The 18,969-nt window shown below is 40.4% G+C and overlaps 1 protein-coding gene across 1 annotated transcript; it reads left to right on the forward strand.

The window, feature by feature from the left end:
- Nucleotides 1-2,196: 2,196 nt before the first annotated feature.
- On the forward strand, nt 2,197-7,949 carry apbb1 (amyloid beta (A4) precursor protein-binding, family B, member 1 (Fe65); the record flags this gene model as incomplete). The annotated part of the gene is made up of 14 exons (XM_079225151.1): nt 2,197-2,300; nt 2,926-3,584; nt 4,326-4,531; nt 4,616-4,675; nt 4,767-4,846; nt 4,941-5,007; nt 5,131-5,277; nt 5,567-5,694; nt 6,350-6,464; nt 6,595-6,679; nt 6,770-6,850; nt 7,004-7,119; nt 7,395-7,571; nt 7,794-7,949. Exons 2-14 carry the CDS (start codon nt 2,948-2,950, stop codon nt 7,947-7,949), a joined length of 2,055 nt encoding a protein of 684 aa, XP_079081277.1. The 5' UTR covers nt 2,197-2,300; nt 2,926-2,947.
- Between the last annotated feature and the right edge of the window lie 11,020 nt (nt 7,950-18,969).

An 18,969-nucleotide genomic window follows, 5' to 3' on the forward strand; every position in this document is an offset into this window, starting at 1 on the left:
AGTTAAATGTTGAGTGAAGTATTAAATAACTTGTATTATGTTGGAAAGAAGTAAATATACAAATACACCTAATCCAAATGCATTTTTAAAAGGAATGAAAATGCACCCTGTAGTCAATAAGCTTGAATGTAAAAACCATAATCAAGCGGTTCAAATATTGAAATGGAGCAAATTGTTTTGTTAAGAAGATTAACAAAGTCTCAAATTAAGTCATATTGGTTAAGTTTTATTATCTTGGCTTAATATTTCAAACTTACTGTTCAAATTCAGTGTGAAACAAATAATTCCAGAGAAACTTTTGACTGGTCTTTGCTTCATAATTTTCCTTTAATGAATTTCTCAAAAAATTATATTTGTGTTGAATATTTTGATTCTACTTACTGATAAGTCACCCTTTATAAAGGGTTTATTGATTTTTTTTTAATATTATTAAATAAATTAAAATAAATCATTTCATAATGCTTTATCAATCATATATTTGTCTTTATTAAAAACATCATTAGACTGCAAGTTTATAAAGAATATAACTGGTGAGTTTCTAATAAGCTATTATTTTAGATGCATAATTCTTATTATACATTTTTAATAAGTTTCCAAATAAGCATCACAGATTTCTCACATTTGAATATGCCATCAGCTAAAGTTAATAAACCATTGATAAAGTGTATTACATCATGAAGTTCGCGGATGACACCACCCTCATTGGACTCATCTCTGGTGGGGACGAGTCTGCCTACAGGTGGGAGACTGACCACCTGGAGACCTGGTGCAGCCAGAACAACCTGGAGCTCAACGCTCTGAAGACAGTGGAGGTGGTTGTGGACTTGAGAAAGAATGCAGCCCCACCCGCCCCTCTCATCCTGTGTGACTCCTCTGTCGATGCTGTGGAGTCCTTCCGCTTCCTGGGCTCCATCATTTCCCAGGACCTCAAGTGGGAGCTGAACATCAGCTCCATCACAAAGAAGGCCCAGCAGAGGATGTTCTTCCTGAGGCAGCTGAGGAAATTCAACCTGCCAAAGAAAATGATGGTGCAGTTCTACGCTGCCATCGTTGAGTCCATCCTCTGCTCCTCCATCACCGCCTGGCACGCTGCAGCCACTGCCAAGGACAAGGCCAGGCTGCAGCGCATCATCCGCTCTGCGGAGAGGGTAATTGGCTGCAATTTGCCATCCCTCCAGGTCCTGTCCACTTCCAGGACACTGAAGCGGGCAAGAAAGATCGCAGCTGACCCCTCTCACCCTGGATACAACCTGTTTGTGTCCCTCCCCTCTGGCAGGAGGTTGAGGTCCATCAGGACTAAGACCTCACGCCACACTAACGGTTTCTTCCCGTCGGCAGTCGGGCTCATCAACAGAGCCCGGGTTCCCCACTGACTGACTCTACCATCACAGGACTATTCTCTGACCATTTATTTTTATTTTTATTCCTTTCTCTCCTCTTACCGGTCACTCCACTGCACAATTCATATTTAAACACTCATGCCACATACACTTAACTTTAACTTTAAACTTAAACACACACGTCACTTTAACATACACTTATATTAATGTTATCTGTTGTCTGAGCACTTTATCTTTATCTGATTTAGACATTATTGCACTGTTGCTGTCGTTGATTGTTGTTTGTCTCATCTAATGTCTAATGTCTAATGTATGCACCTTCCGCCTAACTAAATTCCTCGTTTGTGCAAACATTCCTGGCAAAATACGGTTTCTGATTATGATTCTGATCTCAAGTAAGCAAATGTTAATGTAAGTCATTATGAAAAGGTCCTTTTATACATTCCTCAAGCCTGCAGTTTTACATCTAAATGAATAGTAAAAAGGGATTCTGGTCCAGGTGCCCAGCAGCTGTTTTCCAGAGGGTCAGAGGTCAAATTATCCATTGGCGTCGTCTCCAAGAGCTATGGCTGAAACAGAGCTAAGTGTCCCCTTAGAAAAGCATAAACACGAACTAAAGAGATGTTTTCACAGCTTTTCAACAGTATTGTGTATTTCAGATATTGCTGCTGGCCCGGAAGATATTAATTATGCTTTACAGATGATGATACATGCAGCACCGGATCAATATGCCCAAATAAGGTTGGGAACAGTCCACTTTAATTCATCAGGTTATCCTCCTGCTCTGTGCCTGAGTGGCAGCAGCGAGCTCTGGCCGTGACGTCGACCGGTGACGCAGGTTCGCCCTCCATCGCCAGAAAACACCATCTACAAACGATGTCAGTCCTCACGATTTATGGAAATATGTAGTAAGCTCCCACAGTCCAGCACATTTCGACAACAGGAGCTTTAGCGGAGCTGGTAAGTGGGCATTCTTAATATAAGCTCGACAAAGCGCGTCGCTAGGATGTTGCTGTTTGTGAACGTTAGCTAGCCGAGGAGCTAACAGTAGCCTAGCCAAGATGACTACGGTGATGGTGGCGGGTGGATCCCGTTATTTCCAGCTGCGGCCATGACTTCCTATTAATGTTGGTGGGTTTTGGTACGTTTGTAGAACCGTATTTTAGTTCACAACCCTAAAAGGATGCACTGGGCTCTTGACTGGCTCAATATTGAGCTCAACACGAAATAGAAAAAGGTCGTGTTGGCAAATGGAAGGCGCATCTGCTGAAGTACGTTTCATATTCGTCGGAACGATCCACCAGTGAAAGTAAATGTGGTGAAGGCCAACCCGGAAGATACGAACAAGAAACATACTTCTGTATCTTAATTTTAATGTGACAAGCTAGTTGCTTTAGCTTACAGACAATGCTACAAGATATTTTAGCGATAGATAGACATTGGTTTAAACTCCGGAATGTATCTGCATCCAGCAGCCACTGTACATGTCTGAACTTTGATGAAAATATCTGTCTTAACCTCACCAATTTTTACCGCTAGCCTGCTGACGGTATTGCTAACACATCTTACCCTCTTGCTCCATCAGCGCTGTTACATGGACAGTTAACATGGGTGGACATGATGATGAAGATATGCCATATGTTGTGAACAAACAAAAACAAGACGAAGAGCTGAAGAACAAGCTGAATGACAGCAGCATCTGGTGCGAGCAGGAGTCCACTGGCAACAATGCCAAGTGGGTCAAAGAAGGCCAGAACCAGCTGCGGAAAGTAGCTGAGAACCACCAGGACCAGGACCACAACTGCAACATCAGTCAGAATGGAAACAAGGATGACTTCCCTCAGCAGAACACCACTCAGGAAGAACAGCAGGAGAACGAGGAGCAGACCAAGTCTCCCAAGATAGCAATGATCCCTGGTCTCAGTCAGGAGGAGTCCAAGAACATCCTTAACCAGCCGCTGCTCATCGATACTCTGGAGTCTACAGAAGAGAAAGAGAGAGAAGATGCTGCTAAAGAGAAGGACAAGACATCAGAGGAAGATGAAGAGACATCAGGTGATATCGGAGGAGAGACGGCGACAGACGAACCGATTGATGTGGAGTCTCAGAGAGATGGCGGTGTCGTTGGGAGAAATGCCTGCCTCCTGTTCTCCAACATGAACGGGACACCAAATGAGGAGGAATCCAGCTGGCCTGTTCTGTCTCAGGACAACCCAGCTGACAGCTCTCCAAATGGCAACAGAGGTATATAGAAGTGCATGGAGATGATGTTTAGGCCACAAATGTATGCCATAATACCACAGTTGACATGCTGTCAAAGAGTAGTTGGGTCTCACAGACGGCGAGATGCACGAAAAAAAACATATGGAGGAGAAATGGTGAAACTTCAGTAGATGGTATCATTAAACATAATTATACACTGAGCATTTACAGATTGGATAAAAGTGCAACACTTGGTTTTTGATTACCCTTTTTAACATTTACAAGCAGCATGTTTGTATGTATTTAAATGGTTTATAACACACTATGATGTAATTGTAGTTTTTTGTGAAGCACTCATAAGTGGAGGCTTGTGTATGAACAAACGGTGAATTACAAGGAGTTATACTTTCTGTCAAATTGCTTACAACTACATTAAAGTGGGCTAGTAGACACCAGTTATTAAATGTTTGTATATTGCTTATAAATGCTGAAAGGGGAGACTAAAAGTGAAGTGTTGCTGATAAAAGCAGGCATTTGTTATGAAAGGGTTGTGTGCCTGAAGAGCACCCTTTTATTTCAGATTGAGTACATTTAAAATGGTTTTAGACTTGAAATAGTATTTTTTTCATAAGGAGCCAATGGTTCTCTGTTTCAATCCAACAATATTCAAACAAACTACAGTTAAATCTGGAATTTCTTCTCACTAATTATTATTATTTTCAACCAGACATTAAACAATGTCCGCTTCCTGTGTTTCTCTTCCGCTCCCTGCCGGTCCTTCAGAGTCCTTTTGGGATTCCAGTGCCTTTGAGACGGACACGGACCTGCCTTCAGGATGGATGAGGGTTCGAGATACATCAGGCACATACTACTGGCACATCCCCACAGGCACCACCCAGTGGGAGCCTCCTTCCCCTCTGGGTAAAGTTGGCGACTCCACGATGTCCTCGACTATGTCCCTGGAGACTACACCCTGTGAGGATACTGAGGTGAGGTCGAACGCACATTCACTTGGATAGAGGCAAATACCATGTGAGTCTGTAGACACTAATATTTCTTGTTAAATTTGCCAGGAATCCTGGGCTCATCTTTCCAGCACAGATGAAGGAGTCGGTGAAGGAGAACTGTGGAGTGTAAGTTATGGCAAGAATGTAGTTTAGTGTCCTCAAAATACATAAAAGGTATTAAAATTCCATTGTTATAATTCCTCGTCCGTGTCTTCAGGAGGAGGCTGAGGTTGCATCTGATCAAAGTCTGAAGGAGTTTGAAGGGGCAACTCTACGCTATGCATCCATAAACCTGAAGTATGTGCTGTGAAAGCTTTTTGATAGTTAGAATATTATCATCGGTTCTTACTCTCTTTCTGTTACTTATCCTTATCTTTCTCTCTCATTGTAGTTACAATTGTGCCCAGTCTGAGGAAGAGGAGAAGCTCGCTCCACTCTGCACAGATTTAGAAACTAAGGTAATTCAGTCTCATAGAGAATCCCTCACACCACCAATTTCTACCCTGTCCTACCTTAATTGTTCCTCTCCTTCCCTGAGCTGTCTTGTTTTGTGCTAATGTGCTGCATATTTGTGTGGTCAGTGTTTTGCAGTGCGTTCCCTCGGCTGGGTAGAGATGTCTGAGGAGGACATGGTGCCCGGCAAGAGCAGTGTTGCTGTCAACAACTGCATCAGGCAGCTTTCTTATCACAAACACAACCTTCATGACACTGCCGGTATCTGGGGAGAGGTACAAGTTCACCAACAATGTTTATATTTGTACATCTATACACAAAAAAACTTGTATTTGGTTGTTATTGCTAAACAAAATAATTGAGGATGTTACTTCATCCATTGGGAAAATGTGTTTTCATGAAATAATTAATATTTTAATTGAAGCAAAATACTTCAAATCTTAAAAGTTGAAATGTATACTAATGCATGCATAGATATGTTAACTTAATAGCAGTCCAGTTAGTTGGAATGTTTTTTAAGACCTGTGTGTGTGTGTGTGTGTGTGTGTGTGTGTGTGGGGACAGGGCAAGGATATGCTGATGGTCCTGGAGAACGACACTATGAACTTGATCGACCCACTGGGTCAGACTCTGCTGCATGCTCAGCCCATTGGCAGCATCCGTGTTTGGGGTGTTGGCAGAGACAACGGCAGGTCAGTAGCCACCAAACAGGATCAAAATAAATAACCCATGCTCCAAAACGGTTTCTTTTGATCATAGGCCAGTTCTATTTCATATATGATCATACTTTTTTAAATAATCATATATTTTTCATTTAACATGGAGGAGAAAACATTTTTTTATTCATATTCTCTTTACATTTCCAGTTTGTGCTCAGTGAAAGTATGTCCAGTGTGCTTAGGAACAAATAGCACATCTAACTTTTGAGTGTTCTGTCAGTATCCGGTTTTATTTTAAGATAATGTACCTCCTCCTGTATTCATGATTCATCGTGGCTCAGAGGCTTGGCATTCTTAAAGAAATCTGTCATGACAATCACATTGTACTTGTGTATAATATTTATTGTATTGCACACTGCTGCCCTCTGCTGGATTGTTAAAAACATTGCACACAAAGTCAACCCAGACTTTCTGCCTGCTTCTTGTCTCACTGCACTCTAACAATGGTGTTTCTCTTTCATGCCGCATTTCCCACCATGAACAGGGAAAGGTACACATTAATGATTACTATATATATATCTATCATTTTGTGCTGTTGCATGATCTTTGTTCAAACTGGCTCACACATGATGTTGTAATAACGATTCAATATGTAAATGTGACCTTTTCCATTTTATTACATCTGCAGGGATTTTGCTTATGTGGCTCGAGACAACCTGACTCAAGTTCTGAAGTGTCATGTTTTCCGCTGTGATTCGCCTGCCAAGAACATAGCCACCAGCCTGCATGAGATGTGCTCAAAGGTCAGCCACAATTGGATTGAATTTTGTTTCATTATGAATTCAATGCAGTATCTTGCTTCATATTGAACCATGTGTTCCTGACTTGACGTTCACAAATGTAAAATGTTTTACCCCTTAATTTGACTTTAAGATAATGATGGAGAGAAAGGCGACCAAGCCTGGGGTGAGCAGGCTCAGCTCTGATCCGGGTCACCCTGTGGTCATCCCTGTTGAAGGTAAAGCGAAGTACCTTTAGGGCCTATTGAATGCCCGTATAATTCAAAGTGTGGATACAGATCACTTAATTCTTCCTCCTTTTTTAACAGAGTTTCCTGCGCCGAAAAATGAACTCTTTTACCAGTTCTACGTTTATTACCTTGGTTGTGAGGCTGTGGCTAAGCCAGTTGGTAAGAAAGCACCTTTATTTATTTATTTATTTATTAGTGGGTTATGTCATCTTTTACGCTGGCTGTGTCTCGAACTCATAAAATATATATTTAAACTTTTTGTATCCTGATCACAACTATGATTTGTGACGATGTGCCTTGTGTATTTCTCAGGTATGGATATAATCAACGACACGCTTGAGGCAGCAATTAAGGGCAAAGATAAAAGTGACTGGACTCCGGTTTCAGTGAATATCGCACCAGCGACCCTCACAATACTTTCAAAACAGGTAACGGACTACTAACTGAACATGAACCCAGGGCGGATTGCTGGGCTTTTATAGAGATGTAAGCAATATGTTTCAGTGTATAATATTGATGCGTTACTGTGGACTTTACCTGCTGTCGTTCAGCTTTGACATAACTTTTAAATCTCACCAATCAGAGTGGATCAACTGTGATTGACCTTTTCCTGTTTGTTTTTCTGTGTATACTTCCGACAGTTGTTCCGGCAGTTTGAGAGTAAACGTTGTTAATTGTTAACGTTGTCCATTTCTGACCGCAGAGTGAGGAGGTGCTGTCCGAGTGCAGGGTGCGTTTCCTGTCTTTCATGGGTGTGGGAAAGAACGTCCACTCTTTCGCTTTCATCATGGCTGAGGGGCCCCAAGATTACACCTGTCACATGTTTTGGTGTGAACCCAACGCAGCGAGTCTGAGCGAGGCCGTGCAGGCTGCCTGCATGGTGAGTCCTAAACAAAAGAGTGCAGGTGGAGAGATGAGGTGGAGACGTAAATTACTTCAGAGTTATTTCTGAACAAGCAAAGACTTCACTTCATTGTGTCCCAAAGTGGAAAGCTAGTTTCGCAGTAATGGGAATCACCGTTGTTTGAATGCACAACACAGTGTTTGAGTTTAGTACTGTATGTAATGCACCATTTACTCTGTTTGTGTTTTCTTTTCATAGCTTCGTTACCAGAAATGTCTGGATGCACGTCCGCCCAGCCTGGCCTACTGCCTGCCCACTCCTCCTGCTGACTCTGTGGCTCGGCGGGTCAAGAAGGGGGTGCAGAGTCTGCTGGGCAGCTTTAAGAGCTACAGGTCAGGCCCTCAATCCCCTTGAGGTGGAGTGAAGATGGTCCACAGTCCATTAAACACAAGGTCCATCACCACACCGTCTCAATGTCACTCCCCCTCCTCATCTTTCTGCCACTGTTTCGCCTTACGACCGTTTCACTTGTCTAGTCACTAGTCTGGTGTGTGGAATAGTTTGTGAGGAAAGTACATGTGTGAAAAGATTGCATTTATTCCCTAGTTTTGCTTTTACTTTACACACCAATTTTAAACTCCCATCTCCAAACAGATGAAACCCTGGCCTCCAATCTTTCTTTCTTTTTTTTTCTTTGCTGGGATTCTTTCTGTGAGTTTTAACTATTTTTGTGTTTTAACAGAAACAATGCTATGAATGTTGGATATGGATGTAAAATATATTTACATGCAGACGCTACAATTTGCTTAAAAATGAGCTTGCTAGATTCTCTCTCAGAAATGGTCTCGTTCCCTTTTCCTCCTCGGTGCAATTATCATCTCCATCGCTCCTCCTTTTCTACTTTTAAACACGGTACTGCAACACAGTCGTTGTCAGTCGGTGTCAAGAATCCTGATATTGATCATCTCTCCCTTCACCACCTTAGGTTGTAACACAAGCGCCGTCTCAGTGGTGTGCCACGTAGTTCTGTGTCCCAGACCCTCCCCAACGATGTATTTTAGTCTTCCAAAGAGCTGTATGGTCATCTGTCATGTAGTGAGCAACCACTGATTTTGAGTGTAGTGTGTTCCTCATACATTCTGCATGAACATTTGCAAGTTCAGTGCTAGTGTGCAATAATCAGATGTTCCTGTATGACGTGGTGATGCGATGGCTGCCTTGTGATTTATTTGTTCACTTTAATGAGAGAGTCTGGCTGGATTGGATGCGAGGCTAATGGAACAACAGAGCCATGTTGAAGATCATTATCTTGTGATAGAAATAATTGTAATAAGAAATACAAACTCTGGGTTTTCACACAGCCATTTCTCACCAACTACTACTGAATCGTACTGTAGAAACTCACCACAAGCTGCATGTTTTGATAGCTTAGAGTTCTTGCTGCCCGCAGCAGCGTAGCGCTTAAGACCCATCAATGTATCCTGTAAATTCTTTCTGTGTTTCCGTATGGTAAGAGGAGGCTGGAGTTGATGTGTTGTTTCGTGTTTCATAGGCATGTCACTCTAGTTGGTGTCAGTGTTTATCATAAGCTAGCAGTAGAACGTTTGACTTCCTGTGAGTTCCTTCAGACTGAAAAGATGAGAGCAGGTTAATGTTTGTATTTACAGTTTGTGTATATGGAACACCTAGAGATGATTTCTCCAGTGGTTTACATTTTTCCTTTTTCCTCGGCCACATGTGTGGGCCCTGGCCACTCCAGTTAATGTATTTTTTATTGTTTCCACACATTACAATGTACACAATTAAGATATTCACGTTAATTCGTTAGATTTACTTTTTTATAAAGAAAACACTAATTAGCCGAGTTGTATTTTATCTTTGTGTGTCTGTCAGTGATAAATGCTGTATGTAGCACAATAGTAATCGTCATCTCTAAGGTTAAAGATGCAGTTTGTAAGATCTTTAGGTAATGTCGACATCTGCAGGGCATTTGTTTGGCCACGTTGAGACATTGGTAGCTACTTACTAAATATCCTCAGGCAAACTGATTCCACTACATAAGAGATTTAAAAAAACAAGACAAACCCACATAATTCAATTATATTACAACAAATATGGTGAAAATTAATGTATAGACATGCATTACAAATACAACTTTGTATTTAAACAAGAACAAATGCATTGATTAAACAGTGGTTTCTTAAAGGATAATACTGATGTTAAAAAGTGAGACTTTGTGTCAGTCTAACCGGTGCGTAATGAGGCATCTATGGTCTAAATGAAAGCCATTTTCGATCATTTTTATTAATTCTCCTTTACCTGCTACCAGTGTTGAACTGCTAAAAATACACTTGTATTTGATATTATTTTTATATTTAAAAGAGGTTGAAATCAGAAGTTTCCTCAAGAGTGTAGAAAAGAAATAGCCACAAAAGATATATTTCATGTTTGAAACCTATGAATTGGACATTAATCCCATATAGAGAAGTGTGGCACTTCTTTGAGACAGATTCCCAGCTATAGAGCACTGGTGACCTTATTGTTGGACCTTGTCAACAGATTTTGAAAGCAATAAAATGCTTTGTGATGACTGGCCTTTCTTAAAAAAATAACTTGCACTCATAGATTCCTATAGATGTTTTTAACATTTTAGTTAGTTAGTTATCACTAACACTAAAACTCTTACCAACTGCTTCTTTATAAGTGTAAGATATAACACTAAAGAAAATTAGTCTACATTGACTCATATTACTGCCATGTCATGTGTCACTTGGAATTATATTTGCTTTTTCAGAGTGAGCTGTGTCCAGTCGGTGGCAACAGTAAAGCCAGATGAGTTCAAGAACATTAGCAGATTAATTTATTTCTGTTCATGTAAATTAGGTGTATAAAATGTATGTATATAAAAGTCACTGCACAATAAATGTGAACATATCATACCTGTTTAGCTTGTGGTCTTTTAATATCGTGGCAGTTTTTTTGGGGGTTGTGTTTCCATGGAGGACAGGAATGGATCCTATAGCCTGAAGATGTCTCCTTTGGTTTCTGGTTGTGGAAGCATACAATCCTTTTTTATTTTGTATTAATGGCTTTATCCGTCATTCCCAGCTTTTCCATTAAAATGCAAAAGAAGCCTCACACAACCTGTCTGGCTCTTTTGCATATACATTAAACCTGCTGACACTGGTTTTACATGAGTATTGACAGACCAGCCTGGCAGAGAATAACAAAAAGGGAAAAAAGCAATGTTCACTTCATATCAGCACTGCTGCCCCCACCTGGTGAGTTCAAAAGGATGGGTGGGGCTGCTTATTGTTTCCCTAAGAGATGGCTTTTGGAGATGAAAGGGGCACATCAAGTGGAATCCGTAGCGGTGGCAGACTGGTTATAATTTGCTTCACCATCTCCGCACAAATATCAGGACTGCCCTGCCAGCAGGATCCTGGAGCGGCAGGGCAGATCAAGGCTTAGGCTATAATCGCTTCCTTTTGAAGAGCGAGACTAGGACCTCTGTGCTATTTTACTTATTGACTGAGATGAAATGTATCAAAGTCCACTGCCATAGTCTGTCTTGTTGCATCATGTGTGTTAAACATATCGGAGGTGGATTTTAAAACAAAAGTGACTGCTTCTTTATGCGTGTGCATTTGTACCATCTCTTGACAGAGTATAGTTCACATTTACGCTCGGTGGTCGGTTTATTAGGTACATATCACTCCAATCAATGCAGTCCAGCAATAACCTTTATGAAAGTTATTGTGTTTTGGTTTTGTTGAAACTGATTGGTTTCTTGTAACATTTTAATCAATTTTCAAGACGTGAAAAATAATTTACAACTGTCAGTTCTCTCGACTGCGGAATCAATACCATCATAATGCAACGTAATCTACATCTCTCCAATTTTATTCCTCGTATTTCTTTTCTTGTCCACGTTGGTAAGATGCGCTCACAAGTCTTTCTGCGTTTTTAGCCATGTTCGTGGCATAGCTAAAGGGATGACAAGAACTTAAATATCTTAACATTTGCTGAATATATTGCCCCCAAGATTATGTGCAGACATTCATGGTCCCCAGAGGATGAAGAACACAAACCCTGGTAATTCCCTGCATTTCCCTGTGGCATTAATGTATGTGGCAGTAAATGGTATGCCAACACCCTGAACCAAGATGATGCATGTTAAACAACATAGTTATTGAGTGGACTTAGTTTAGTACAGCTTCAGATAACTACTAGTATGGCTGTATACTCTTACTAAATATATATATATATATATATATATATATATATATATATATATATATATATATATATATATATATATATATATATATATATATATATATATATATATTACTTAGAATACTAATTCTACAGCCTTAAAAAGTATACTCAAAACAGTCAGTATTGACACAAATAAACCTTAATGTTTGAGCCTGTTGTTGATGGACATTGTTATCCAACAAAGGAAGAGGAGGAGCTAATCACAGGTGGAAAACATTCAAACTATTTGGTGCTGAAAGAAAATACACTTTGGAGGAATTTTTGGAAAACATATGTTCCTTTGTTCTCTATGCTATAAAACAGTTCAGTCTGTTTATTTCTTATATACCAACTGCAAACACATTATACTATGAAATGAAGTATGTGCTATTTATGTAGTATGGAATTGGGACACATGTTGACTCCTGTTTGAATTAAATTATCCAATTCATGCATCTTGCTGTTGTTACCGCTGTTTCAGAAAGGTCTGTATATATTTGTCCACCACAATTATCAAAAGTACGAGACAAATGGCTGCAGCCAAAACTGAAGATCCCAACCTTGAACCTTGATAGAAGGTAGACTGTATTGCAGGACTGTTACATTTGAATGTAACAGAGTGTACTTTGTATTCTGTGCAATGTAATGCATTCATTGACCCATTATTTATTTCTTATACGAAAAACATACAGTAGTTGTGTGTAGTCCTGTGTGCTTTGATGACGAGTGCAGTGGTGGCATGTTTACAGCCATCCATGCCCCAAATCCTTTTGTCTGCTCTGTATCCGGATGCTTGTTATTGTGCTACAGTGTGTGTCTCTATCTCTGAAGCCTGATTTATGCACTCCGTTTTTGCCGGGTGTCAATCACGATTTGCATAGGTCGGCCCATGGAGAAACTAATCACAATTATAATTATTCCTATAGCCTAATTATGCTTATGGCATTTGTTTAATGGAGATTTATTTTGAGTAATGAATGTGTAGTCTTGTGGAACATTGCTTTTCCTCTCAGTGAGGAGGAGAGGAGTTGCGCCTCCTCTGCTGGGCTCTTCAATCAAATCACCAATCTCAGGCGAGATAAAAGAGCGGGTGCAAGCTCCGTCTTCAACCTGGTATCAAGGTCTGAGAGAGATGATGGGAATCCCTGTAGGGCACGGCCTTTTCCCACTGATTCAGATTGCAAGAACACACCTCTTTGAACAAGAATCTCATATCCTCTGCAGCCTCTATTTTCAACACTGTTTACACGTGACCATTTTTGCTGCCTTTTTGTTGTTTTGTTTTCCCCACTTCTGGAGAGATCTGTGCTTCTTGGTAATCGGAGACGACGCCACCGAGTCAGGACCACAGCAAATCAAACACAGCCCCAGGACATGTGTGAAGGCACAGAGCTGGAACAGCAACAAAGAAAAATCAAAGGAGAGGATAACACTTTTTATGCTATCACTACAGGGAGTTTCATAAAAAACAATTACTGCGTCCCCAGTCCTGTAAAAATCCAGAATAATGTGAAATACATAAAACAACATGGAGTGACGTGAGGTGTGAGAGGATAAACGACAAGACAACCGCAAGACACAAACTTTGGTGCAATCTCCATCAACGCCCTAAGCCATTCATTTGGGGATTAAGTGGTCTAATCTTAAAATGTTCAGCAATTCATTCTCTCCCAAATAACACGGTGATTGCTTTGCCAGTGGGAGCAGACGGCAGCCCACTGGTGTCTGGATAATCATTTCTCCAGTGGTCCTCCAGCGATTCCTGCAGCTCAGGGATGGTTAAGTAGCAGCTCAGTGCACACAGCAAAATGAGAGGAAGCACTGTCTTTACTGACTCTGCTGTCCTGTGGCATGTAGCGTGTGGTGATGCTTGGCAATGTTCAGCTAAACCATACACACGCCCCCAAACACATCATAATCCTGTATTTTAAGAATTCACCCACAAAGCCGTGCACAGAAAGACCATCAGAGCTATTTAGCTGCTTCGCTTGAGTGAAAGTGTAACGATACTCAATAGCAGGTTAAAGTCCTGGATTAAAAAACATACGTAAAAGAACAGAACTGGGGTCTGCTACAATACAAGAGTTATGGAAGGAGGTTATTAATATGATCTCAACAATCCTACTTGTTTCACCTTTTTACACTGGATTCTACTTTGCAAGCAAAAGAGGATACTGTACATTTGTAGATAAGTCTATATTACTTACTGCTCTGAACTGGAAAAATGTGACTAGCTAAATATTGTTTTGATGTCTGGGTTAAAATATTACGGTTAAAGGAAAGTGTTGCAGACATCTGGATTCAATCTTCATACACCATAAAAGACGTGATCGTGAATTAGTATTGAGTTATGTTTGAATGTAAATGTTATGGTATATGTTACAAGATACAACGTATTAGGGGTGAGTTTGCTCTGCTATTTATTCAGTCACATTATGGAAATTGTTTGTTGTATTAACAGTGTTGTTGGCAATGTTTTTATATGAATTATTTAGGTTCATGAATACGTGATGAAAAAAGGCAAACTCATTGGTAAAAAAATGATAAAACCTTCCTTGAAAAGTACAGCACTTTTATCAGCAACGTGTTCTTAAATTATTTATTGTTAATAACAGATTATTGAGACTGATTAATATGTAATGTAATGTTCAGCATGTTGTGAAAGAGACACACTATTTACCTATACAATGTTGCTCAGTTAAAGGAACTATTCAAGTAGTTCAACACTGTACTTAGTAAATGTTTCCTTTCTTAGCTCCTTTGACACACTGCACCATTAAAAGTGATGCACCACTCGGCTGTCCGTGAAAACAAGAGTTACAAAGTGCTGCACTGAAGGACCAAAAGAAAAATAAGAGAGAGAAAAGACAATCTATAAAAACTGGAACAAAACGTGTATAGACCACAAAACATGAATATTAAATCCTATTAGGAAATGAAGAAAATGCCAAAGAAAACAAGAGGGATGTTAGGATGCTTGATTAATGTGTGAGGCTCTTTCAACTCTGTGGAGCAACAACAATAACACGTAATGCTCAACACACGCTGACTTTGGCTACGAACATTCTTTCTGCAGTTTTATTATATTTGATTAGTTTTATTCTTGAGAGCGAAAAGAGAATTGTGGGGAACAAAGTGCCTGTTTGATAAATATTCACTTGATCATCCCACCAGTTACCTCCAAACAAATCTCTTTAGAGTTTCTCATAGACCTGTTTGCGAGAAATGCATGAATGGATATCAATATGTCTCCCTGACGAGTCCCTTTGTTTCCAAGACAAATCTACTTCTCTGGGGCACCTTGCCCCCATCCCTCCCTCCTTCAAACCTCCAAACAGTCAATTCTATTAAAAGTAATCAAATTCAATAATAGAGTAATTGCTACGAAAAACAGCAACTGCCACGCTGAAATGAACGGTCTTTGTGTTTGGTGCAATACCATGTCAGTGGAATCATTAAACTTGAGATGACAGACAGCCAATTTATGTTTTCATACTGTGTGATGATTGGGGTTTGTCAGGCTGTAATGCTCCATGATTGGAGTTAGTTGAAAATGACATGTCTCATTATACATAAATAGAAAACACTCAGTGTTGCAGAGGTTGTTTCAGACACAAGAGGGTGAATGTTTCCTCCTCTCGAATTATAAACCATTGCATATTAATCTTTTGTGCTTTGAACAAGTAATTCAACATTTCGGGAAATTTGCTTCCTCGTTAAGCGTTAGATGAGAAGATTGATATCACTGATGTTTGTAAGCATGACGCTACAGCCCGCAGCCAGTTAGTGTAACTCAGTTTATGAAAAAGACCTGGGAAACATCGAGCCTGCTCCGACTGAAGGCAACACAATCCACCAACCGGCTCCTCCGAAGCTCGTTAATAAACACACTGAATGATCTTTAATCCATACAAAAAACTAAACATTTGATTTCTCTGCACCTGGCCAATAAATAGCATGGCACATAGTGATACAGTATACCAAAAACAAACTAGTTAATTAGTGAACAGGTGCTTGGTGGATTTTGTCACCTTGGGACAGAGCCAAGATATGAGAGCGGATTCCACCTTCATCTAACTCGTGGTAATCTGGCAAAATATAGTGTTTTTGCATAAAATGTCAAATAATTCCTTTAGCTGCTGTGTTGCTGCAGTCAAACCGAGCCGATGCAGATATACAACAGTCTGTCCTACAGGTGTAAGGATGAGGAGTGACAATAATTTAGTTGCAGAGATGTTTCTTGAAGAAGACAACAACTTCCCAGCACGGTCTCTTGCGAGTCTCTCCACAGACCCCTCCAATCTGACGACCCAAACCCTCCCAAGGCATGCTGCAGCAAATTGCATCGTTACTTTGCAAATTTGTTCAAGCAATCAACTCAATCTCACTTGGGGTACCAATCTGACAACAGGAATGATTAGAATCCAGGGCGACTCGCCGCTTGTCACTTGGGACCGAGATGAGAGCGGAATTACAATGAAGCCTGAAATTGCGAGCTATTGTTACCTCCCTGTGTTCCTGTCCTCTTTTTCCATCCACCCTTTTCCACATACCCACGTCTGCCTCCTCTGTTCTATCCTTTGGAGATATGGTAAAAAGGTGTGATTGTTACAGACAAAGTCAAAGGGCAATTGTGTAGGATGGTAGACTCGAAATAGCTTCTGTCCTCTGATTTTGGAGATGAAAAATGCACTTTGTGTAGAGCTTTGTGTGGAAATGGAATGGAGGATTAGAGTTGATAGCGTTTATTGGGGTAGGGCGGGACAGGAGGTGCTCGAAAAGAGGAATAAATACTTACAATACATTCATATTTTGCAAGGAATTTGGCGAGAGGCGTTAGTTGAGTTGACGAAATACATTAAAATGACCTCTGGAATACTGGCGAAATGCAAAGGGCACAGAGCGGCTCTCAACTTGCTTTATATTTATCAGTTTCTCCTCACATGTTGCCTTCCAGATGAGGGTTGGTGCGGTGAAATGACCTGACGGGAGCTGAGGGGAGGAGAATCAGGCTGTTGATTCTCATTTCACCGTTACCATCTCCCAGCAGGATTGTCTGTGACATAGATAAATACTGCCAGCAGTGCGATTTATAAGCTGTGCAGCAGACACAATTTCACCCATTACCTGACTGACTCAAAAGTCCAACACGCTTGAGTCCCCTGCATACAGAGTGCTGTGATTTCAGCTGCTTGTGTCATTCTTCTGTCCTCCCTTTGCCTTTCCTCAAGCTCGCTCTTGTCAACACTCCAATAGGACATGGGAACTCTCAAACCCTGAGTACTTATTTTTTAGACTATAATAGTGATGTGCTTTGTGTTAAAATGTTTATCAGTGGTTGTCAGCCTGGACAAGTCTTCAGTTTGTTGTGCCTGTTTCGTCTCAGGGCTTTAATTAGTATAATTGTAGTATTTGTGTGACTTTGATTATCCAGTCAAAGTCACAGTGTCTGACAGTTGTCCGACGAACACACACTGAATCATTAACACAAATGTTTTGTCTGTGTTGTAGTGCTTTCCAAGTGAGATAAATTCTGTGAAATCTGGAAGTAATCTGACCAATTTTTTACGAATTTAAAGAGATGGAATGATGAGATGGAAAAGGTCATGCAGGGCCAGATTTAATTATTTCCAAGACAACAGATAGTGATGTAAACCAGATCAAAAAAATCAAATTGACATTATTTGAATCGTAACCTTAAACAATTTATGTCCCCAACACTAACTATATTGATAGCCGAGCTAATGGGCCCAAACTGCAAAAAGCATTCTTTTCTTTTCTCTTTTGATAACTCATCTTACTGATGTTTATGGTTTTATCTGGCAAGGTTGTAAGATTTCTCTCTATATCTGCTGCCACCCCAATACAATGGAGGGGAAGGACATTTTGTATTATTATTATAATTTGATTGACCTGACCCTTTAATATGGAGATCATGCCATGTTCCACTTCTGCCATTTGTAAAACATCTCACCATTAATGCACAAATAGGATGTGCTGGGCTCTATAAGCCTCTATATATTACACTTCTCTCTTAATCTCTAGACCTCTAAATGCTTCTTGAATGCTCTATTTTAAAGACCAAAAATGTATTTTAAATCATTATTTTGGTTCAGGATTTTTGAGCGATCGTGTCTAACTCGGCCAACACTAAAAGTTCCCACTCTCTCCCTGGTCCCTGAACGGTCTTCGCTTCACTCTGGCTGTGTGCTCCAGACTGAGAGCAATCTAAGGAGTCTAAATAAGTAAGTCAAAAAAAAAATTGCAGGACATAAATGGCAATGTTGTGTGTAACTTGGCGAAGGTTGGTTTCTCAGCAGATTTAGCGTTATTGGTTGATTCAGTAGGCTCTAAGGATTCCAAACCTGCATTAACTTCATGCTATCAATATGAAATTACATAGTTTCAAAACTCTGGGTGCTGTCCCAAGTCACTCTCGAGTCCCTTTGAGTCATACTTATGGTTTATGTGTATTGTGGAATAGTGTCATAAACATGACACATTGACTTATATTGACTTCTAAGGCCAGGATGTGTGTTTTTTTTTTTTTGCTGTATCACACCAGCGGCCCTGGTTCGACTGGTTGGGCTTGGGAGATCGACGAAGAGGTTCGACGAAGGGCTGAGCCCCCATTTTTGGGGGCTCTGGGTTTAAGCAGGTAGCATTAGGACTTCTATGCTATTCACTGACGGTATAGTGGATGTATACGCAGCTTTTGTTTTTTAATGATCATAACAGTGAATAAAGACCCACCCTGCTTTACACGAACAGTGTTGTTCCTAAATCTCCTTGGCTTGTGTCCTGATTGCCAGGTGCTTAACGTTTACACTGTGATGTGTAGACTTCTACCTTTATCTTCTTAACCTGTTTTCTCTGATGAATCAGTTTGACATCCTCGATACATCCGTTAAACATATATTTTAGACCATTCTGTCTGCTTCTCTCTGAAGTCCCTTTTATTTATTTCCCTATTTATTCAGTGAGTGCAGTTAGTGATCGTGTGGGCTCCATGATAACGTAGCTGACAGCTTGATGGAGTATCAGCGGGGGACGGAGCTTGGCGAATGGTCAATTTCCTAGACCACCAAATGTGTTCTCATCTGCAGCTGAATGCTCCTGTATGCTCTGTTTACTCCGGTTTGATATATGATATTGATTGTATCACATTTGCTAA

The sequence above is a fragment of the Taurulus bubalis genome (assembly GCF_910589615.1).
Source record: "Taurulus bubalis genome assembly, chromosome: 10".
In the NCBI taxonomy this organism is placed as follows: domain Eukaryota; kingdom Metazoa; phylum Chordata; class Actinopteri; order Perciformes; family Cottidae; genus Taurulus; species Taurulus bubalis.